The 25336-nt window shown below is 43.8% G+C and overlaps 1 protein-coding gene across 1 annotated transcript in view; it reads right to left on the bottom strand.

Annotated features, from left to right (window-relative positions):
- The window catches only part of LOC121103724 (protein sidekick-1-like), a 409695-nt gene that overhangs the window by 25708 nt on the left and 358651 nt on the right, over positions 1–25336 (bottom strand). Inside the window, exons 17-18 of the mRNA XM_040634718.1 lie at positions 13777–13892; positions 11822–12014 (exon numbers count right to left, since the gene is read on the bottom strand). Coding sequence (XP_040490652.1) covers positions 11822–12014; positions 13777–13892 — 309 coding nt within the window. The remainder of the gene's footprint in view (positions 1–11821; positions 12015–13776; positions 13893–25336) is intronic.

The following is a 25336-nucleotide window of genomic DNA, read 5'->3' as shown; positions in this document are numbered from 1 at the left end:
TTTTTTTTTTTTTTTTATAGCAGCCAGGAGTCATCTCTTTTCTTTGGAAGGAGTTACCTTCTTCTGCCACTTTGCATTTTTAGTACACCCTCTGAAAAGTGAAGTCTGATATCCTGTTGGACGTGGCCCTGGCCTCTTCTTTGAATAAGTGAAATAGAAGAAAATGTCCACATAATGAAGAGCTATATGGGGGGTGCTTGTAACATTCGCCCCCACTACCATCCTCCCCACCCCATCTACACACAGAAGGGGGCCGGGTTGTGCTTTCCTACAGATGAGTGCAGAAAGTACCCTTCATCCAAGCCAGGCTCCTTCCTCCTTCGAGACCCCATGAGGGCCCCCTGCACGCCCCCTCTGCACCCTCAGTGCCACACGACTGGGCCAGAGCCCAGCGGCATCACCCTTCTCTTAACCCCCTTGTCCCACACTTTGCCTCCCTGATCCCTAAGGAGACGTCATCTGCGTAGGTGGCTTTAACTGCTGGGGACCTTGTAGCTCAGAGAGCCTGAGGCGGAACGGATTTCAGGTATTTCCCTCTGTGGTTAGACCACATATTCAATTACCTTCCCTAACCCTTCCTTGGAAAGTAAGATCACAACCGTGAATTGCAAGGACTCCCAAATCCGCTTCGGACACATGGGCCCAGATGCCCCACAGCCACCGCACACTGTGTGCACCCCAAGTCGGTGGGGTGTCCTCACCCGAGACCTGTGTCCCACATCATCATCGTCTACGCAGTCACATAAACCAAAGCATGTTGAGTCCTCCGAGATAATCCCTTGCACCCCTCCATTAATGAGCCCCCAAATTCCCTGAGACATGTCTTGCGGATCCATCTCCCCTTACGCGGTCCCCACAGTATGGGTGTGGGCTTAGTCTTGTGCCTGCTTCCCAGCTTCCCTCACCTTTACCTCCAGTGGGTCCTCCCACAATCCCAGACAGAACTTCCGAAACACGGATGGATTCAAATAACACCGCTCATGGAGAATCTTCTGTGGGTTTGTCTGAGGGCCTGAGCTTAGCAGTCGAGATTCTTCCGACTCTTGTTTTCTGGGGCTTGGGCCCTCCCGCACGCTGCAGCACAGCCTTGCCAAACACCCTGCTCGCACTCTCACACTAGCGTACTCTCCCTGCCGCTATGGATGGATGCGGTTTCCTCCACCTGGAATGCCCACAGCCATTCTCTCAGGTCCATTGCCACCTCGTCTACAAGGCTTCCCTGATACCCGACATTCCTCAACCAGATACTCTTCACTGGGCGGCTGCAGCCACTTCTCCAGAAGTCCCTTCTCGGTGGCCCGGCCTCAGCCACGTCCCCACGTCCCTCGGTCTGACTAGGCTAGAAGCTCTACAGGCAGAGGCTCTGCTCATCTTTGCAGCCCTTTCAACACCCAGTTGGCTACCCTGCACGTAGTAGGGGCTCCACAGACATCGAATGTAAGTGTGCATACTTGTTTCTGTGTTGGATGGATGGATGGATGGATGGATCAATCAGCACTTAATTACAATATAATCACAGCAGGAACAAGACTTGATGAGACAGCCATATATATATATATATATATATATATATATACACATATATTTTAAACGGAAAAGCTAAACTTGATCAACCTTCTCCCTTTAATCCTAAACTCTGGTTGGCGGTGGTGTATACAATTTATAATTGAAAAGCAGGTTTCACAGCAGAATACACATTATTCTTTTCGAGCACTCATGAAACATTCACCAAGACTGAGTATGTGCTGGGCCATAAAGCAAACTTCAATAAACTTAAAGGAATTGAAATTGTACAGTGTGCTCTCTGGACATAGTGGAACCAGGTGAGGAATCAGTAGCAGAGAAACTACAGGAAAATCTCCAAACACAGGGGAACTAAATAGCACACTTCTAAATAATTCATGGGCCAAACAGGAAGTCTCAAAGGGAATAAAAGTACATAGAACTGAGTGAAAATGAAACACAATATATCAAAATCTGTGGGATGCAGCTAAAGCAGTGTGGAGAGGAAAATTTATGGCATTAACTCTTTCTAAAAGAAATGAGGACAGTCTCATATCAATAGTTTAAGTACCTATCTCAAGAAATTAAAAAAGGAAGACCAAAAAATAAACCTAAAGCAAACAGAAGGAAGAAAATATAAGCAGCAGAAATCAATGAAACTGAAAATCAGAAAACAATGGAGAAAGCAATGAAATAGGAAGCTGGTTCCTCAAAAAAAAAAAATCAATTAAATTGACAAATATCTAGGGAAGAATGACAGAAATGGAAAAAGAGATCAGCAATATCAGGGGTGAAACAAGGAACATGATGACATATCCTGCAGCCACAGGAGGATACGAAGGGAATACTACCAGCAGCGTTACACACCCAGACTCAACAACTTAGAGGATCGGCTCCTCGAAAAATCACAGACTGCCAACACTCAACCAAGATGAAGCAGACAACAGAATAGGACGATAACCATTGGAGACACTGAATTTATAATTAAAACACTCCCCCAAAAGAAACACCCAGGCCCAGGGGCACCTGGGTGGCACAGCAGTTAAGCGTCTGCCTTCGGCTCAGGGCGTGATCCCGGCGTTATGGGATCGAGCCCCACGTCAGGCTCCTCCGCTATGAGCCTGCTTCTTCCTCTCCCACTCCCCCTGCTTGTGTTCCCTCTCTCACTGGCTGTCTCTATCTCTAATAAATAAATAAAAATCTTAAAAAAAAAAAAAAGAAACACCCAGGCCCAGAGGATTTCACTGGAAAATGCCACCAAACATTTAAAGAAGGCTTGATACCAATTTTACACAATCTCTTCTAGAAAGCCAAAAGGGGCTGGGGAACCTGGGTGGCTCAGTCAGTCAAGCACCTGAATCTTGGTTTCGGCTCAGGACATGATCTGTGTTCAGCGGGGAGTCTGCTTAGGATTCTCCCTCCCCCTCTACCCCTCCCCCCACTCATGCACTTTCTCTCTTAAATAAATAAATCTTAAAGAAAAAAAAAAAGCAGAAGAGGGGGAACAGTTCCAAACTTACTTTATGAGGCCAGAATTGCCCTGACACTAAACCAGACAGACGGTAAATCCAGGAAAATAAAACTGCAGACCAATATCTCTTGTCAACCTGGATGCAAAAAATCTCCCACAAAGTATTAGCAAACTAAATCCAGCAACATAAACAATAATTACAAACTAGGACCAAGTGGGATCTCCTCCAAATGTGCAAGTCTGGTTCAACATTTGAAAATCAATCTGCTGTATCAATAACTCGCTGAAAAGAGAAACCACACAATTGTATTGCTCGATGCATTCGTGGCAGCTGAAAAAACTGAATGCTTGGTAAGGTGCTCACAGTCCAGGGGTGGGGTGAAAGCGGCTGCTAAGGGTTATGGGGAGTTGAGAGGTTAGCGGTCCAAGTAGTAGCTTCTTCAGGAAGGAGGTGAGCTCACCAGGAACTCAGTGGGCCGGGGTGGGTGCAGAGTTGCCATTTTCTGATGAGGGAGATCTGAGCGTATTTGTGGGCTGACAACCGGTCAGACACTTCATCCTCTGAGAGAGGAACTGGGGTGATAACAGGACTCTGATATGGGAGCGGGGGGGGGGGGGGAGTACAGTGAAGCTGAGGCCTTGGGGAGGAGGGCAGGGCTGGGCCACGGTGCCCTCGGTGGCACAGGAGGCTGGCCACACCCAGAGTCCCACGGCCAGGACAGGGAAGCTGGAGGACCAACAAGTGGCAGCGCAGGTGACTTATCTTAAACTTATACTAGTTTCAATTCTCCTTATAAAGAGAGTACGTACTCGCTGTAGAGACGAGAATATGTGGCAAAATCCAAACAAAAATGTAGAAAATACCCATGATCCCAGCACATAGAGATAACAACTCAGATTTATGACATGTTTCTTTCAAGGTCTTTTGTGGCATCTCCTGTAGTTTTATCCAAGTATGTTTTTATAAAATTTGGATCTCCTATAGTTTTGCATATTATTTTTTCCCCTAACACTAGATCATGACCATTTTCTCTAAAAGCTTTTTAATAATGACAAAATATGTAGCATACTGCCATTCCATAATTTTAAAAATTACACCCCTCTGGAACATTTGCATATTTTTCTTTCTTTTTTTCCAATTACAAATAACTGCAATGAACCTTCCCGTATTCAAGTGTCAGTGCACATCTGTGGTCATTTTCTCAGAGAGCTTCACTAGATGATGTTGTCCACAGGTGTCAGCTGGCCTGAGTGCAGAGAAGGAGCTGGTCTGAACTGAGCATATGGGGACGATGTCAAGTGAAGGTGCTCAGAGGGGCTGGGTTGAGATGCCCGGGGAGGATCGGGGAAGGTGTAGCTGGGAGGCCTGACGGGGCGTTCAAGAAGAGGGTAAGGGGATCTGGCAAGATGGTGCAGAAGTAGGAGACCTTAGTTTTGTCTGGTCCCAGGAATTCAGCTAGATAGCTATCAAATCATTCTGAACACCTGCGAACACCAGAGATCTAAGAAAAGAATAGCTGCAATTCTACAAATAGAAAACGACCACTTTCTGCAAGGTAGGAGGTGCAGAGAAGCGAATCCGAGGCCACATATGGGAAGATAAACTGCGGGGGGGGGGAAAGCTCGGTCAGCCAGCACTGGAAAGTGATAGAGCAACAGAGCGCAAACTCAGAACTCTGAGAAGTCTACTCCGGTGAGGGACACCCCTGCCTGAAAGGTGCTCAGGTGGTGAAGTGGGCCACAATACTGGGTGGGACAGTGTGGTCTCAGGATCCCCGGGTCGCAGGAAGACCAGGGGTGCCTGAGTGCGGCAGAGTTCCCAGGCACTGGAAAGGGGAAGCTGGCTGCAAACAGTGAGCCCAGGAGTGGGCTCTCAGCTCAGGATCACCATATACTGTGAACCACGGCACCGTTGGGTGACTGCTCTCCGAGCAGGGGCCCAGCAAGTGGCAGGACTGCAGCAAGACCCCCCTCCCTCCCCAGGGAGGAGCGGCAGGGGTGGGCGCTGCAGGAGTCTGCAGGGTTTGGAGACTCAAAGCAGGGACATGTGCCGGAGATAGAAATGCTCGGTCACAGGCTGGGTGAGCACGGAGTGTGGACAGAGACCAGGGAGACAGGACTGATTAACTGCTTTTCCTGGATGGTTCACTGAGGAGTGGGGCCCCGAACTTTCCGCTCCAGGGCTGGGGATTGGGAGGCTGCCATTTTCGGTTTAATCCTCTAAAGCTGTGTGGAAAGCCTTCAGGGAACAAAAGGCACATAGAGCAAACTGGAGTAGATTACTTAGCCTGGTCCCAGACCAAGGGCGGTGCCATTCCACCCAGGGCAAAGACACCTGAGAATCAGCACAACAGGCCCCTCCCCCAGGAGATCAGCAAGAACACCCAGCCAACACCAAGGTCACCAGTCAAAGAGAACCACAAAACTCCAGTGCTAGGGGAAAATAGTATATAGAATTCATGGTATTTTTTTCCCCCCACAACCCTTTAGTCTTTCAATTTTAATTTTTTTCTCTTTCCTTTTTTAACCAATTTCTTATTTTATCAACTCTTTTTTAAAAATCTTTTTAAATTTTCATTTACACTTACATTCTACCCTTTCATTGTATTTAATTTTATTTTTGTATATATATAAGCTTTCCTTTCTTTACAATTTTGGGATGCAGTTTCTTCTAACAAATAGACCAAAATACACCTAGAATCTACTGTATTGCTCTGTTCTCTTCACCTGCCTGATCATATTCTCTCTTTTTTTCTTTTTTAAAGTCTTTTTAAATTTTCATTTTTACAGTTACATTCTATCCTTTCAATGTATTTAATTTTATTTTTGTAGGTATATAAGTTTTTCTTTCTTTAAAATTTTGGGATCTAGTTTTCTAACAAACAAACTCAAATACACACAGGATCCAGTGTATTGCTCTCTTCTGTTCACCTATCTGATTATATTCTCTTTTTTTTGGTTTGGTTTTTATTTATTTATTTTTTTCAGTTTTGGGTCTCTTCTGATTTGTTTAGTGTATATTTCTCTGGGGTCGTTGTTGCCATTTTAGTATTTTATTCTCTTGTTCATCTATTCTTCTCTGCACAGAATGACAAGCTGGAATAACTCACCTCAAAAAAGAGAACAAGAGGCAGTACTGACTGCCAGGGACCTAATCAGTATGGACATAAGTAGGATGTCGGAACTAGAGTTCAGAATGATGATTACAAAGGTACTAGCTGGGCTTGAAAAAAGCATAGAATACACTAGAGAATCCCTTTCTGCAGAAATAAGAGAACTAAAATCTAATCAAGTTGAAATAAAAAAGTCTTTTAATGAGATGCAATAAAAAATGGAGGCTCTAACTGTTAGGATAAAAGAAGCAGAAGAGAGAATTAGTGATCTAGAAGACCAAATGATGGAAAATAAAGAAGCTGAGAAAAAGAGAGATAAACAACTACTGGGTCACGAGGGGGAGAAGCTGAGAGATAAGTGATACCATAAAGCAAAACAATATTAGAATAATCGGGATCATTCCAGAAGAAGAGGAAAGGGGAGGCAGAAGGTATATTGGAGCAAATTATAGCAGAGAATGTCCCTAATCTGGGGAAGAAAACAGTCATACAAGTCCAGGAGGCACAGAGAACCCTCCTCAAAATCAATAAAAATAGGTCAACACCTAGACATATAACAGTGAAGCTTGCAAATCTCAGAGACAAAGAGAAAATCAATAAAAATAGGTCAACACCTAGACATATAACAGTGAAGCTTGCAAATCTCAGAGACAAAGAGAAAATCAATAAAAATAGGTCAACACCTAGACATATAACAGTGAAGCTTGCAAATCTCAGAGACAAAGAGAAAATCTTGAAACCAGCTTGAGACAAGAGGTTGGTAACCTGTAAGGGTAGAAACATTAGATTGGCAGCAGACCTATCCACAGAGACCTGGCAGGCCAGAAAGGTCCGGCATTATATATTCTGGGTGCTAAATGAAAAAAAAATATGCAGCCAAGAAAACTTTATCCAGCAAGGCTGTCATTCAAAATAGGAGAGATAAAAAGCTTTCAGGACAAACAGAAGCTAAAAGAATTTGTGACCACTAAACCAGACCTACAAGATCCCCTTAAAGGGGATCCTTTAAGCAAAGAAAGCCCCAAAGAAACATAGACCAGAAAGGAACAGAGACAATATACAGATATGGTGACTTTACAGGTAATACAATGGCACTAAATTCATATCTTTCAATAGTTACTCTGAATGTAAATAGGCTAAATGCCCCAATCAAAAGACACAGGGTATCAGACTGGATTAAAAAAGCAAGACCCATCAATATGCTGTCTGCAAGAGACTCATTCTAGACCCAAAGACACCTCCAGATTGAAAGTAAGGGGGTGGAAAATAATTTATCATGCTAATGGACATCAAAAGAAAGCTGGGGTAACAATCCTTATATCAGACAAATTAGATTTTAAACCAAAGACTGTAATAAAAGATGAGGAAGGACACTATATCATAATTACAAGGTCTATCCAATAAGAAGATCTAACAATTGTAAATATTTATGCCCCTAACATGGGAGCAGCCAATTATATAAAGCAAGTAATAAGATTAAAGAAACACATTGATAATAATACAATAATAATAGGGGACTTTACACTCCATTCACTGTAATGGACAGATCATCTAAGCAGAAGCTCAACAAGGAAACAAGGGCTTTGAATGACACGATGGACCAGATGGACTTAACACATATATTCAGAGCATTCCATCCTAAAGCAACAGAACACACATTCCCCTCGAGTGCACATGGAACATTCTCCAGAATAGATCACATACTGGGTCACAAATCAGGTCTCAACTGGTACCAAAAGATTGGGATCATTCCCTGAATATTTTCCAGACCACACTGCATTGAAACCGGAACACAATCACAGGAGGAAAGTTGGAAAAAACTCAAATATATGGAGGCTAAAGAGCATCCTACTAAAGAATGAATGCATCAGCCAGGAAATAAAAGAATTAAAAAATTCATGGAAACAAATGAAAATGAAAACACAACTGTTCAAAACCTTTGAGATGCAGCAAAGGCAGTCCTAAGAGGAAAGTATATAGCAATACAAGCCTTTCTCAAGAAACAAGAATGGCCTCATACACAACCTAACATTACACCTAAAGGAGCTGGAGAAAAAACAGCAAATAAGGCCTAAGCCCAGCAGGAGAAGAGAAATAACAAAGATCAGAGTAGAAATCAATGAAACAGAAACCAAAAGAAGAGTAGAACAGATCAATGAAACTAGGAGCTGGTTCTTTGAAAGAATTAATAAGATTGATAACCCCCTGGCCAGACTTATAAAAAAAAGGGGAAAGGACCCAAATAAATAAAATCATGAATGAAAGAGGAGTGATTACAACCAACACTGAAGAAATACAAACAATCATAGGAACATATTATGAGCAACTATATGCCAAAAAATTAGGCAATCCGGAAGGAATGGATGCATTTCTAGAAACATATAAACTACCAAAACTGAGCCAGGAAGAAATAGAAAACCCGAACAGACCCATAACCAGCAAGGGCATTGAAGCAGTAATCAAAAATCTCCCAACAAATAAGAGTCCAGGGCTGGATGGCTTCCCAGGGGAATTCTACCAAACATTTAAAGAAGAATTAATATCTATTCTTCTGAAGCTGTTTCAAAAATCAAAATGGAAGGAAAACTTCCAAACTCTTTCTGAGGCCAGCATTACCTTGATTCCAAAGCCAGACAACGACCCCACCAAAAAGGAGAATTACAGACTAACATCCCTGATGAACATGGATACCAAAATTCTCACCAATATACTAGCCAATAGGATCCAACAGTACGTTAAAAGGATTATTCACCAAGACCAAGTGGGATTTATTCCTGGGCTGCAGGGATGGTTCAACATCCTCAAATCAATCAACATGATACACTACATTAATAAAAGAAAGGACAAGAATCATATGATCCTCTCAATAGATGTAGAAAAAGCATTTGACAAAATACAGCATCCTTTCTGGATTAAAACTCTTCACAGTGTAGGGGTAGAGAGAACATATTTCAATATCATAAAAGCCATATACAAAAAGCCCACAGTGAATATCATTCTCAGTGGGGAAAAACTGAGCTTTTCCCCTAAGGGCAGGAACATGACAAGGATGTCCACTCTCAACGCTGTTGTTTAACATAGTACTAGAACTCCTAGCCTCAGCAATCAGACAAGAAAAAGAAATAAAAGGCATTCAAATCAGCAAAGAAGTCGACCTCTCACTCTCCGCAGATGACACGATACTCTATGTGGAAAACTCAAAAGACTCCCCCCCAAAATTGTTAGAATTCATACAGGAATTCAGCAAAGTGGCAGGATATAAAATCGATGCACAGAAATCAGTTGCATTTCTTTCTTTTTTTTTTTTTTTTAAAGATTTTGTTTATTTATTTGACAGAGATAGAGACAGTCAGCGAGAGAGGGAACACAAGCAGGGGGAGTGGGAGAGGAAGAAGCAGGTTCCTAGCGGAGGAGCCTGATGTGGGCTCGATCCCATAACGCTGGGATCACGCCCTGAGCCGAAGGCAGATGCTTAACCGCTGTGCCACCCAGGCGCCCCATCAGTTGCATTTCTATACACTAACAGCGAGACAGAAGAAAGGGAAATGAAGGAGTTGATCCCACTTACAATTGCACCCAAAACTATAAGATAGCTAGGAATAAACCTAGCCAAAGAGGCAAAGGATCTGTACTCAGAAAACTATGGAACACTCAAGAAAGGAATTGAGGAAGACATAAATACATGGAAAAATGTTCCATGCTCATGGATTGGAAGAACAAATATTGTTAAAATGTCTATGCTACCTAGAGCAATGTACACATTCAGTGCAATCCCTATCAAAATACCATCCACTTTTTTCACAGAGCTGGAACAAATAATCCTCAAATTTGTATGGAACCAGAAAAGATCCCGAATAGCCAAAGGAATGTTGAAACAGAAATCCAAAACTGGAGGCGTCACAATTCTGGACTTTAAGCTCTATTACAAAGCTGTCATCATCAAGACACTACGGTACTGGCACAAAAACAGACACATAGATCAATGGAACAGGGTAAAAAACCCAGAAATGGACCTTCAACTCTATGGTCGACTAACCTTTGACAAAGCAGGAAAGAATACCCAATGGACAAAAGAACAGTCTCTTCAACAAATGGTGCTGGGAAAATTGGACAGCCACATGCAGAAGAATGAAACTGGACCATTTCCTTACACCATACACAAAATATACTCAAAATGGATAAAAGATCTAAATGTGAGACAGGAATCCAACAAAATCCTAGATGAGAACGTAGGCAGCAACCTCTATGACCTTGGCCGCAGCGACTTCTTGCTAGACACGTCTCTGAAGGCAAGGGAAATAAAGGCAAAAATGAACTATTGGGACTTCATCAAGATAAAAAGCTTTTGCACAGCAAAGGAGAGTCCACAAGACCAAAAGATAACTGACAGAATGGGAGAAGCTATTTGTAAATGTCTTATCAGATAAAGGGCTAGTATCTAAAATCTATAAAGAACTTATTAAGCTCAACACCCCAAAACCAAATAATCCAATCAACAAATGGGCAGAAGACATGAACAGATATTTCTCCAAAGAAGATATCCAAATGGCCAACAGACACATGAAAAAATGCTCTCTATTACTTGGCATCAGGGAAATACAAATCAAAAACACAATGAGATACCATCTCACACCAGTCCGAATGGCTAAAATTAACAAGTCAGGAAACAACAGACGTTTGCAAGGATGCAGAGAAAGGGGAACCCTCCTACGCTGTTGGTGGGAATGCAAACTGGTGCAGCCACTCTGGAAAACAGTATGGAGGTTCCTCAAAAAGTTGAAAATAGAGCTACCCTATGATGCAGCAATTGCACTACTAGGGATTTACCCCAAAGATATAAATGTAGTGATCCAAAGGGGCACCTGCACCCCAATGTTGATAGCAGCAATGTCCACAATAGCCAAACTATGGAAAGAGCCCAGATGTCCATCGACAGATGAATGGATAAAGAAGATGTGGTACATATATACAATGGAATACTACTCAGCCATCAAAAAAATGAAATCTTACTATTTGCAGCAACATGGATGGAACTAGAGGATATTATGCTAAGCAAAGTAACTCAATCAGAGAAAGATAATTATCATATGCTCTCACTCATATGTGGAACTTAAACAAAACAGATGAACATAGGGAAAGAGAGGAAAAAATAAGACAGGGAGACATACCATAAAAGACTCTTAATCATAGGCAATCAACTGAGGGTTGCTGGAGGGGAGGGACATGGGGGGATGGGGTTACTGGGTATTGGACATTAAGGAAGGCACGTGACGTAATGAGCACAGAGTGTTATATAAGACTGATGAATCGCTGACCTCTACCTCTGAAACTAATAATACACTATATGTTAATTAATTGAATTTAAATTAAAAAAAAGAAAATACTAGAACAAAAAAAAAATAAAAGAAGAAGGTAAGGGGACTGGAATTTGAAATCTGGGGGAAGAAAAGTCCAGCAAGACCACAGGTGGATCACATGGCTCTGTTTCTCTGGACCTCTGAGCTCTTTCCGCTAACCTGGCTTCCGATTCCAGGGACCTCCTTCCACCACTCATTACCAATACTTTCCACTGACTTATCTCCCTAGGGTGTGTAGACCGCAAACACTCTGAGGACATGGAGGTTCCTGGTGACCCTGCTTGGTCCCTGCCTGGTGCAGGATATGACAGTGGTCTGGACCTCCCTGACACCTGACTTCTGACTGTTGAGAAGACACATGGCAGACAAGTACTCACTGTCTTCGTGAGTCCATATGAGCTGAGGCGTGCTTGGAGGCCCGTCTCCTGGAGTGGTGAAACACAGAACTGAGGTGAGGTAAGCAGTGAACTTCTTCAGGTTCGTTATATACCCGTGGTGGACTCCGTGGAAATCTGGTGCAATGGTGACCACAGTGGTGGCCTCGGGGACCTCAGCTGGCCACGCGAGGAGCTGCGATGGGACAGGTTGAGAAAGAGATCCTTTTTAACTGCACATCTTCACTCTCACGTCTGTATCAAGATTTTTATTTTGTAATCAATATATCTTCAAAGAAAGCAAAGTCATGAGTAAGAAACTCCATAAATCCTACATTTTATAATCCCACTTAAAAATATGGAGTCGAAAGGATATCCCACAGATAACTGAACACAAATATGTACATTTATATGTATTTTATACATGTACATATAAATAAAATATCTACTTTAACCCATGTTGGAATAATAGACACTCCTCAAACCTTCACTTTCTCTTCACTTAAAGATGTTTCACAGCGTAATGTGTTTTAACACTAGGCAATAAAGACAACGCCATCTTTATTTGACTTAATCAGTACAATGAAACATAAACACGAATGTCAATGAAACATGAACACAGATATTTTCTTCCAGATAGGAACCTACTCTGCCTCAAAAAGAAGCCCCTGATTCAATGGGAACGAATCTTAATTATTTACGATTTACGTCACACTAGGTTTCTGAAAAGAATTTTAGGAGGTCGATTACAATTTTGAAGAAATATAGTACATATGCAAACATTCCAAGGGAAGTTGTTTTAACGTTTGGGCAACATTATGTATGAGTGTGACTTTTAATTCCTTTGACACCAAACATTTCCAGGGTTAATTAGGTTTGAAGGTCGACATGCTGTGGGACACAAAGCGTATTTATATAGATCAAACCGACACTGAGCCATCGAGTGAATGCTCTGGTCTTGCCAATAAGACTTGACAGGAAAGTCAAGGAGGCAAAATCATCTTGGTTGATCAATATGACTTTCTTTCAAAAAAGCTTCTGAGTGTAGATTCCTCTGGGGAATCAAAAAGGAAAAGAAAAGGCAGGGCAAATTTCTAGCTACATCTGCCTTTCTAGTGAAAACAAAAAAGTGTTTTTGTAAGTTGAATCCAAATGGGGAATAAAAGTGAACCATGTGTCTTAGGAAATAATACTCTTTGAATCTGAAATTACCAAGAATTCAAGCAGACCACATGGAGTCCTTTCTCCATAAAGATCTTCCCTGAGTTCACCTGCTCTTGCAGACCATTAGTGACTATGCTGTAGGTTACATCAAGACGGGATCCCAAGTCCAACCAGAAGCTGATCTCGAAGGCAGGATAGACTACACTTTTGGAGACTGCATCCAAATACAGCTATGAGGGTAACATTCTGGTAGCGAAGGACAGAGGGAGGTTGGATAGTGGGAATCTCTGCCTCTAATTCAGGCCAGGTAGGTGCCCTGAATTCACTGGTCTTGGTTCTATGAACAGAACTCTCCCTGAAATTGAGGTGGGGAGAGAGTAAATATCTTTACCGGAGAGAAATATCATTCCCTTGTATCTAGCGCCCTTTGTTCTCAGTCTGAGCTCTTGTGAGAGGACTCTTCTCCAGGAAGATGTGGTTTGTACAAATGCTGATTCCAATCAACCGAGATAGGTTTTCCACTGCTCATTTAAAAATGGATGGCTCTTTTCAAAAGAAATTGCTCTGTTATGTATGAACCATCCACTTGAAAACTATTATTTTAAGTTTCTGAACCAGCAGAGCAGATAAGACCTTGGATAAATGGTGCCCTCCCACCACCACCAAAGCTAACACACTCGGTAACTTGATGCAATGGGTTCTCCATGAAATGAGGAGTGGGCAGCCTTCTCATTGGTCACAAGACCATGACACACCAGGATGGCCACCCAGGGCTCTGAACTAAGACTGTGTACCTTGTATCCCTGGTTGATGCCGTTGATGAACTGCTGAGGTGGAGGGTTCCAGAAGAACTGGATGGTTGTGGAATTCACAGCTTCTGTCTGCACATTCTGTGGGGGTGCAGTAGGCACTGTTCCAAGGCGGTCACAGAAGACAGCAAAACAAACGGTAGGAGGCACAGTAGGGAGAAGAGACGAAAAAGAAACTCTTAGCTGCCACTCATGATTCACAGGTCATTACGGCATTGAGAACAGGGAAGTGTGATGAATGTTTCTGGAAGCTAATAGTGGCACTACAAAGAAAAAGAACTGGGGCTATTTCTCATTTTCTGCTGGAGAATTCTTTAAGACATCGACGGAAAAGTGGACCGGATCATCTCATCCCATGGGTGAGGCTTTCCCAGGAATCTCCAGGTAAATAGCTAATGACAGCTTTCTCTGGTTCGTTTCTCAGTTACTCAGTGTTTGAGATCCAGGCAAGGTTTCACTGAGAGACACCCTCCTCCATTAGGTACCACTATGTTTCAAGCCCATTTATCCTTCATATGGAAAAAAAAAAAAAAAAAGCATCCCCTCCCATATGGACAGTTCATTCATTTGGAGGCTAAATAGGGACCACCATTTTGTCTTTCTGTCATTGACCACTATACGCTTGCCAAATGGCCTTCCAGCAGTCACGATCTTGGGGAGATACTCATGCAGCCGAAACAGGCACATCGCTCTCCGGAGCAGTGGACGCCCAGGACAAAGCAGCCGACTCTGCCAAAGGAAAGACGGAAGGCTGCAGTCGGGAGGCACCTGGACCAGGTCTGGAAGAAAGGGCAGATGTCTGAAGAGGGAAGGGCCTTGCAAAAGGCCTTCTCCACTGGGAAGATAGAGTGAGCAAGGCCTGGTGTTATAAAACCCTGGTGTACTGTGAGAAAACAGTGAGTATGGCTAGACATGGGGCACACGGGGGCAGTTGGGCTGAGGACACGGGTGGGTCGCTTTGGGCACAGTCTCCTATGCCAAACACAGTGGTTGATAACGTACACAGCAGGCAATGGGGAATCCAAAGTGTTTTGAAAAAGGCAGTGATGTGACATGGCTAGCTGTTGGAGGACGAGGACCTCCGCGGCTTTGAAGGAAGGGACAAGCCCACTGGCGGTGACATCCAACTTTCTGCAAAAGAAAGTCCTTGTTCTTTAGGGGCTTATTTCAAAAATAAGACACAGAAGCCAAATGGATCCTTTGGCTCCAGGTAAATAAATAAAGACAAGAGTCTCCTGGCACAGAGCACAAGGGGACAGAGCATGGTCCTGTTAAAGAGGACGAAGCCTCTCATTATTCTCTTCTTCAAAAGCTCATCTTGTTAGGCAGAAGTGAAAAAAGCATTAAATTCCCCCAAGCCCCTCAAGTGTACTCTTCAAGTCACGCTCTTCTCCCGTCTGCTCTGGACTCCAGCTGCGATATTCCTGGGTCCCTGCCTCCACAAGTCACTGAGCGAATGGTCCGTTTCCCCACTCTGCATTTGCGGATTAAAGAGAATGGCCAGGGGGTTCACAATGCCTCGCATACAGAACACCGGGAAGAACGTCACGTCTGAGAACATGAAGAAGTTGAACTAACTGCAAAATCTGAACTTCTCTTGAGCCCGTAGGAAAGCAGAGGTGAACAGGGCCACTGAGTAGTCTGGAATGTTGAGAGAAGATGGGCTTCTTGGAGGGGAGAGCATGTGAGTGCCGGCTCACCCACGATGGAGCAGGAGAGAGGATGGGGGACATCGTACAGCGGGGTAGAGAAAACTCAGCTAAAATTCCTAATGACGTGCTCGCGGCTGACTGGGGGCCAGCAGCGGAGGACGCAGTGTGCGGAGGCTGCCGATGCCAGACAAGTTCAATACTGCGGAGACTCACAGGAGCGAATTACAAGGGCCTTCTCGTCGGAAGCCAAGTGAGCTAGGAGCAGCGGAGTGTTATGTTTCAAGTACTGATGGGAAAATCTAGGGTCCCAGGGTTCTTGTCCCAGGAAAGCATCATAAAGGCATTTTCAGGAAGACAGAGACAGAGAGAATTCACCCCCGGCACCCCTGTGCTGTGAAGAACGCTAGAGGAATGTGCTATCAGACGCACAGCCGAGCTGCAGACCTATGCAGAGAAATGAGTGATTTCCAGAAATAGGTAAGATGACAGTAGGCAGAATATATTTCTTTTCTTATTTTTGACTCATTCTCAAATATAGTTGACTGTTTAAAGCAACAAAGGTAGCATTCCATCAGGACTGGTAGCATGGGCATGTGTGAAATGGGGGGTCCTGACAGCCCGAGAGACGGGGAGGAGGCCCCGGAGGACCTGACGGGGCTCATACATCACGCATGTGGTAACTTCAAGATAAACTGTGATTCATTAAGGATGTATATTATAAACTCCAGAGCAATCACTAAACGAGTCTGGAAAAGAGATCTAAAATAAGACAAGAGTGGGGAAAATATGTAAATATAAGAATACCTAATTAATCCCAAAGCAGGCAGGCAAAAGGAACAGAAAAGGAAAAAAAAGGGGGGGGGGATCAAATAGAAAACAATTGGCAAGATGATAGATTTTAACCTCATTTGTCAAGCCACATAACATGTAAACAGTATACATACCCATAAAATATGGGCTATCGGATGAAAAGCAGGACCCAACAGTGTGGTGTTTAAAAGAATCTCACTTTTAAGGCAAAGACACACAAAGCTTACAAATAAAAGAACAGAAAAAAATACACCCTGAAAATATAACCCCTCGGGAGTACAGAGGGCAGCACGGCGGGGGCTTGGGGGTGACAGAGATCGTCTGTCTCATCATGGTTGTGGTTGTGGGTGGCGTGTTTATCAAAACATATACAACTGTACACTAACAAGGGGGAGTTTCTATCACTTTCTGTAAATTATATCACAGGGAATCTGACTTGTAAAAACTGCTGCAAGTTCTTTGGTGCTTTTCTCGCACCGAGAGGTGATGTCTGGATCTGGGCACCTTGAACGCGGGCTCCGCAAATACTCCCACTGGCAGAGCAGCACCCGGGCCTTACTGAGCCCGAAACTTCTACTCTCCAGGACCAGCCTCTCTGGGAGCGCCCCGAGCAGCCCCGTAAGAAGTCCAGGACCCTGACACCACCTTGCAGTCCCAGGGGAGCCCAGCCTTGTAGCTTTCCCTGCTGAGGCCCCGACATGTGAGTGGATCCATGGTCACCCCCTCTGCTCCCAGCCACCAGCCCAGCCCAGCCACCAGTGGACTGAGGAGCCACCCGTCCAGGACCGCAGCGCCGTGACATACAAGAGAACGCTGCTTGTCTTAAACCTCCAACTGTCTCAGGGAGACGGAAGAAAAGTACTTGGGGCGACTGGGAGGAGACTCTGAAGTATTTGGCTTTTTCTCCCAGAAGCCACGTTCTCGGAGATAGAGGAATGCATCGCTCTCTGCAGGCTTCGTTCTGGGGACTCGAGGGCCCCGTTACTGACTCTAGTATTCCATAAAACGTTCTCATCCAACACTGTGATATTCTCTAGATAAGACCACACTTGTAAAAATTGGCATTTTGCGTAAATTAAATTAAGCAATGATTTCCTAGTGTTCTAAGGGGACGTCTTGCATGTCTCTGCTTCGCTTTGGTGCAACATAATGGGCATGCTGAGAGGCTCGTGCTCTCCTGGGTCGGGCTGTTCATCCTCACGTCAGCGCGTCTCCTCGCCCACCAAAGCCTCAGCAAAACACTCCGCGGGGAGCTGGGCTGACCTAGTCAGGAAGGCAGTTCTGTCCTCTCTTCTCATTACCTGGGGTCACGTAAAATCAGGAGGTAAGAAGGGCTCTGCCTGTTGCATCCTTGCACCAAAGCTCACGGAGCCGGATGCACGGTCCTTCCCAAAGTCCCAGGAAGGAGGTTCTGGAGCCTGATTTTTTCTCTTGCCCACCCGGAGCATCATCCAAAAAATCACCAGTTGTCCTAGCCATCCTTCAGCTTCTTGTCGCCCTAATTATTGTCATCGGAAATGACTCATACACATATGGACAATGGAATTAAAAATTTCTTAGAGTGAGAGAAAGAGCTACAGCCAGAAAATCCTTGTCGACGGTGCTTCCCACGGAGGGTGAAAGGCCTTAATTACTGAGGGCCATGGAACCCTCCTCTTGTGAGGAAAGGCCAGGGCCTCGCTCCTGGGTGGGACTTCTCTGCAGTCTTCACAGGAGAGCTTAGGGAAGCAGGGACCTCCCGCTGCTCCAAATAAGGCCTCCAGGGACATTTTTCTCCCCAGATAATTAGCATTTAAAGTGTGGTTCTTTCCTTGTCCCTAACTGAAGGGACAGGTGTTACGCTCTTTTGTGGTTTTCATTGCTCCAAAAAAAAAAAAAAATCAATTTTTTCTAGATAATTCCCCCTGCACTGATCCTAGGATGCTCTCTGTCTTGAATTGAACACAGCTGAAATCCTGTCTTCCTCTCACAGCCAAGGACGAGGAGCTCTGTCATGAGCTCCCAGCACCCACAGGCACCCGACAACTACGGTGCGTGGACGGAGAAACCACACGAGCAGTTTTATAAACAGGAATTGATCCGTTACAGGAAAGTCTGTGGCCAGGATAAAGCAGAGGCCAAAAGTGGGACTTCTTGGAGTGGCCCCGGAGGAGGCACCGCACGGCAGGGAGGCCCCGCCAGGTGCCTCCGATGGGTTACACCAGCACCAGAGTTACTGATGTCTGTCAATTCTTCGTTGTCATCAACCGCTGTTCACAGCCACCGAAAAATTTACAACTGTTAAATTACATTTGAAAACTTTACCTACACATTGCATATCACTAAGTGGAGGAAGCCAATCTAAAAAAGGCTTCATACTGTGTGATTCCAACTAGAGTTCATTCTGGAAAAAGCAAAACTATGGGGGTAGTCTATCAGTGGCTGTCAGGGGAGGGGACAGAGGGGGACAGGAGGAGCAAAGAGGATTTTTAGGGCAGTGGAACTATTGCATATGGTGTCATAATGGACACATGTCATTACACTTTTGTCAAAACCCACAGGGCATACGACACCGAGAGTGAACCCCCATGTGAACTACGGATTGTGGGTGCCAGTGACGTGTTGCTGGAGTTCATGGACTGTCACAGATGCACCCCTCTGCTGGGGGATGCTGATGGTGGGGGGTGCTGTGCTGGAGATGGGTGTGGGGTACACGGGAAATCTTTGCACCCTACGCTCTGTTTTGCTGTGAACTTAAAACCACTCTAAAAAATAAAGTCTATTTAAAACACAAAACTAGCCGTGACTTTGCCACGCTTTCTGAATCCAGTCCTTGTCCCCACTCTCCTTGGAACACCTGCAGGGAGGTCCCCAGGCAGCAAAGCGCACGGCGCCCTCCCCGACATCCCCACCGGCCCATCCTCTCAAGTTCACTTTTATGTTCATTGCAAGTTGCTTATTATCAGTGGATTTTGTTGTTGCTGCTAAGTGTGTATGGATTTTTTTTTCAATTAATTTGCCAGCATTTCCATCCAGTCATACATAGAGGGCGTGTGGGATTATTCTTATTTCCTGGTGTTAGGTGCTCCTCAAAAAATGATTTTTTAAAATTTCCTTCTTCCTCTTTCCCTTCCTCTCTTCCTGGCTAGTCACGTAAATTCAGCAAGATCTGATTCTTGATGGATTTCAAAACGCATCCTTGGTTTTAGAAATATAAAAATGTTTTAAAATAATAAGCTTCCTAAATAAATCAACTCATTAAAGAGGACTACAGAGTTTTACAGCCTCAAATAATTCACTTTTTGAAATATTTGGGATCAGAGAGTACATAATTAATATTTATAGGTCATGAATTTTTCAGAATTTTAGGTGTTTAATCAAATAGAAATGAAGTGTCAATATTGCCTAGTGCATGCTTCCTTTTTTGGGATTTTTCAACTCAATTCATTTGAAAAACTTAAGAATGCACGCAACCAAAACTTTTTGAAAAGTTGATTGCTGAAGTCATTAAGGCCCACAGTCCACTGTATGTGCTTTATATTTAAATATAAAAATGTCTATTTAAAATTTTTATGTCTGTATTATTGATTCTATTTTGTATTTATAGAGAAAACTTACCCAGCATAATGAACAGTGAGTTTGGTTACATCTGTATCAGATCGAGCACAAGAAGCTGGTTACAACGTCCTGCTCTTGGGAGCTAAGGCCAACACTCGAATCATTCATCTTGCCGACCAGTGGGGTACGGCAGATAGGAGAGGTGCCCCTCTGGAATAACACTGTGAGGAGCTGTGTGGATGACATGTCAGACCACCAGGGACAAACTTAGTTGGAAGATTATTAAAGCAAAACGTTCCGATTGACTCCTCCAAAAGAAATGCTGAGGATGGTACCTATGTTGTAAAAATGCGCACCTGTGTTAGACTGAGCATCCTGTTTGTGACGCATTTCCCGTATCATCTCTACGGGGGCTCAGGTGACACACCCAGAAGGAAGTGAGGAGGCCAGGACAGCGCAGGAGAAGATGCTCTGCAGGAGGGCAGCTGGCGAGGCCTCGCTGAGCCCTTCCAGTTGCCCTCACCTGAGGCCGAGGGACTGGGTTTTTCCATGCCCACAGCAGCACCACTAGCCACAGGCTGGCCTGGGGCGGGGGCTGGCTGAGGCAGAGGGCAGTTCCTGGGGGGGGGTCACAGCAGTGAGCCCTAAGCAGGCCCTGTGCCAGCGCTGGGGATGGACGGGCCCCCCAGAGCCACTGTGGGACAGGGGCACCGAAGTATATTCCACACAGACACACTAGGAAGGAGGAAATGGCCAAAAGCTAAATGGATATTGAGAATAAATAAGGTGTCAAAGAACACAGTTGTAAGTTTTGTATACCAAAGCCAACAGAACGATATAAAGATTCTACTGCAAAATTCAATCTGAAAAGCCTCAGATTCAAGAAATCCATTGTTTTATTCACAGAGAAGTTCTGCTCTGTAAGAGGTGGCCTGTGGCCTCAGACTCCTCATTAAATGATGCTATCGGAATGGTAAATCTAATAATATCCAAGACCTTTTTTTGTTGCTGTTTTGTGAAAGACAAAAAAAAAATGGCATCCTTTTTGACAAAAGAATTTCTTTTGAGGGATTGAAGATAATGCTACATGTCAGGTGAGGTTAGAGTGATCAGTATTTATCCACCTGTGATGGAGACTTTTCAGATTTAATGATCTGGACTAAGTTTGTCTCTGGGCCACCTGACATGCGTTCTAATAGCATTACTTGAAAATGGGAACTTCTGTGTCCTATTTTTTTTTTAAGATTTATTTATTTATTTTAGAGAGAGAGAGCGAGCATGCAAGCACATGAGCTGGGGCGAGGGGCAGAGGGAGAGAGAGAGAATGCACAAGCAGACTCCCTGCTAAGCGGGGAGCCCAATGTGGGGCTCCACCCCAGGACCCTGGGATCACGACTGAACCGGAGGCAGACGCTTAACCGACTGAGCCACTCAGGCATCCCGCTAACTGACATTTCTGAGCACCTGAGTGGTTGAGAACTACCGAGACCTTGTGGAGGCACCCTGACCCCAACGGGGTCAAAGCAGATAGTCGGCTTGATTATGGAGTTAACTGTGCACTTGCGATAATAGGGTCGATTTTATAATTCTAAGGAGTCACTGCTTGAACTCTGAAGGCAAAATATTAAGACTGACAGCAGCATCTGTATAGATTCATAGAAACACCCATTATTTTGAAATACTTGATATGAAAAACATTTGCTCAGAATCCAAACCATTCACTTCATCACAAAAAAAGTTCAACATTGTGTCTGTCAAGGAAATAAAAGGAAGAGCTGTTAACCTAAAGGAACATTATACCCATAAAATGCCATTTAAGGAGGTTGAATTATCCGCATTCCAGTTAATGGCAAGGAAGAAGTTTCTCCTAATGGGGGAAAAGGTAATAAATAATCTTCAAACATGTGACCAGCTACTTGTGCAAATACTTTCTCGTCAATGGTAACTTCCACGTATTTGAAGAGGTTAAAAGTCTGCACACTGTCTGAACAGAGCCATCTCAAGAATAAACCCAGATATTGAAACCATGATGTTCACCAGTCAAGGTCAAGGATCTCACTATACATCTTGAGAGTTTTGATTGGGAAGGTTTATACAAATTCAGCATATAATCGTTTCTGTTACATTCTCCAAAGGTGACCATTGAGGCTTAAAAACAATACTGTTATGAATCCAAGAACTGAAATGTATTTGAAGCATTTCACTTCATTGCAATTATTAGCGGTATTGATTTTCATAGGTTTCCATCTTTAACTAGCGGGAGTCTCTCCAGGTGGGCATGAGTCTTTCTGACAAGCCCTCCCTGGTGTTTGGTAGTTTCTTTGCTTTTGAGAGGCTAAGATCTTGCAGGCTCATCTTATACATTACCTGCTAGAAACCTGACCTGGAATCATCCATTTACTTATCCAAGAAAGCCTGTTTATTTTTGTGGTTACTGAGAAGCTCAGTGCTACTGGGTTGGTTCCAATTTCTAGACCTTTAAAAAAAAATTTTTTTTTAAGATAAAGTCATTATACTACCAATTCAAATTCAGAGTTTCAACTTTGGCAAAAATCTCAGTTCCCAATAACATCGACAACATAATACCTTATTTGCTTTACCTCATAACTCTCATGCAATTGCCTAAAAATGTAAACCCAACACCATCACCACCACATGACTGCTGAAAACAGTTTTAGGACTTTTTTCCCGCCCAGTTTTTGTTTTTGTGCCTGGAGGATATCCTGCTAGGGACGCACAGTCAAATGATCATGGTCTAAAGTGACTTGAAGTAATCACTTTCTGTTTGGGTGTGCCAATTCGATATATGCTTGTGTTCATTTTTTAAAATTTTGCCTTCGATTTTTTAGAATTTTTAAAAAAATTTTATTTATTTGAGAGAGCGAGAGAAGGAAAACACAGAGGGAGAGTGACAGGGAGAAGCAGACTCCCCACTGAGCAGGGAGCCCAACACGGGACTCAATTCCAGGACCCTGAGATCATGACCTGAGCCGAAGGGAGACGATTAACTGACTGAGCCACAGGTGCCCCTAGAATTTCTTTATAAATGTCTTAAGGTCAATTTAGTTTCGTAAACAAATAAAGTAGATACACATCTCAAAGTTGAAGAGAAGCCTGATTTCTGTTTCGTGCTCCCCTCTTCCCTGCAGGGGCTATTCTAGGGATGCCCATGTTCCTTCCGGACAGCTGTGTTATGGTTTACGAGCCAGGCTTTGTCCCCCACAGGACCTTGGTGATGGACATTTCGGTAGGTCTGGTCCTCATGGAACTTCCAGGGCTGTGATGGACAGTCTCCTGTATGGGCCTCTCTTCCCATGTGTTGGTAAGTGTCTCATTGGAATAAGTTCCTACAGGTTGGAGGGTTAGACAGTTTAGCCAGTTATTAGCATCAGAAGTTCTATCAGTTTTGGGTAGAACATGAAAAGGAATTAGTGATATTTTAAATGAGACAGATAATTTTCACTTTGAAATATGTGAAACTTACAAATAATTTGAAATTATATAAAGACTTTTTTCCAAAACCGTTTGATCGTGAGCTACCAAGGTACACCTCTCACCCCCCAAAATCCGTGGCATGTAATTCGCAGAAACGAGGACGTTCACCACGTGACCACAATGCAGCCACAGAACCCAGAACGTCAGAACTGCATCTAATCTGCAGTTTCTCCTGTTTCTCCTGTAGGCTCCTCTGTGGCAGTGAGGAGCCCACTTAGATTCTGTGCTGCTTTTAATTTCATGTCCCTCTGTCTTCCCCCTGGAGCTGTTGCTCAATTCTTCCTTGACTTCCATGGCTGGGGCTTTTCGGGATATTCCAGGCTACTCTGCTGTGTAGCTTGTCCCCCGGTTTGTGTCTGATGTTGCTTCTTGACTAGGCTCCAGCTGCACGTCTTAGGCAGGAGGAGCTCAGAGGCGGTGCTCTCTTCTTTGGGGGGGTCTTCTCTGTGGTGCACGATTTGGACCCATTCCATTGCTGGGGAAGTTCCCTTTCACCCCCTGCTGCCAGGTTTCCCCTCTGCAGAGTTATCCCCTTCCCCTTGTCAGTCGCATGCATTTTGGGAGGAGATACCTGGAGACCCTGGGTACCCACTCCTCATCGGAAGTCCTCCCGCTGACGGCGGCATCCAGCAACTTGCACTGATGGCCCTATCAGCATTTGTACCGTGTTGCTTTCCCAGTAGCAGTGAATGAGTGTGCCCGTTTCAAGCCTCATCTCATAGTCAAATTTTCACATTTTTGCCAAAATGATAGGTGAGAAATGGCGTCTCCGTGTAGCTTCACTTTGTGTTCCTCTTATTATCGGTGAAAGTGAGCATCCTTTCGCGTGTCCAAGGGGCATTTGCACTTGTGTTAATTCTCTTTTCTTATTTCTTAACTTCTCTCTTTTGCTTACTGGTCTTTTACTTCTCTGTTTTAGAAACGCTTCATATAGAGTTTAATGAACAGCTAATAACAACTTGTCTGGGATATAATTTGTCCGCTGTTTATCTTTTCCCCCCTTACTTTTTCTTTTTTTTGCATACAGAATCTTTTAGCTATTTAAAAATTTTATGTAGTCAAATTCACCAATTCTTTTCATTTACTGCTTCTAGATTTTAAATGAGAGAGAAATTTTCCCCACTTCCAGGTTATAGGGGAATTCACTGTTTTTTTTTCTTTTTTTTCTCTAGTACTTCTTGTGTTTAATATGGATCTCCCTGACCCATTTGGAATGCATCCTTGAATACGGTGTCAGGCATGGATCCAGCTTCATCTTTTCCCATAGAGGAATCCACTTACTTCCGTATTATTTTTCAAAAAGTCTGTCTTTGGTTAGTCACACGAGACGCCGCTTTCACTGTTACTGGATTTCCAGATGGAACTGAGTCCATTTCTGGATTTCCTACTCTGTTCCGTCCACCTTCCCTTCCTGAACCGATACTGCACTCTTTTAATTACAGAGCTTGGTAATATATTTTCATTCCTAAAGGACGAGTCCGCCCTCATTGCTTATCCCATTCAGGATTTCCCTGGCCATTCTTGTTCATTTTCTTCTGGATGAACTTTTAAAATGAACTTCTCTAGCTAGGGAGAAGATTCTGATACTGCTTTTATTGAAACCATGGGACATTTCTAAATTAAGGTGGGGAGCACCACGATCACTGTGACGGTAAGCCTCCTCACCCAAGAACATGGTGAGACTCTCCGTCCGTTTGTGTCTCTTTTTATGACTTTCAGAAATGTTGGCAGTTGGCCGTTTCTTGTTACGTTCACCCCTAGATTTCTTTTCCTTCTTTTCTCTTCCNNNNTGCTGTTGTAAGCGGGGTATTCTCTCTGATTGTAACTTCTAGGCGTGTTTTGTTTGTGCTCACAGAGTCTCCTGTTTTCCTATGTTGGATTTTGTAAGGGGCTAGTTTGACAAATCTCTTATCGTTGACAGTAGTTTCTCCGTGGGCTCTTTTAGAGTTTCCAGATACCAAATCTTACTGTCTGCAAGTAGAGATAGTTTTAGTACTTCCTCTTTGGCCCTAGTGCCTCTGATTGCTTTCTCTTCTCTATGCTTTGGAGAA

Source organism: Ursus maritimus, unplaced genomic scaffold, assembly GCF_017311325.1.
Source record: "Ursus maritimus isolate PB19 unplaced genomic scaffold, ASM1731132v1 scaffold_2, whole genome shotgun sequence".
NCBI classification, from domain to species: domain Eukaryota; kingdom Metazoa; phylum Chordata; class Mammalia; order Carnivora; family Ursidae; genus Ursus; species Ursus maritimus.
Note: the sequence above shows the minus strand (reverse complement) of the source record. Positions and strands in the feature narration are given on the sequence as shown.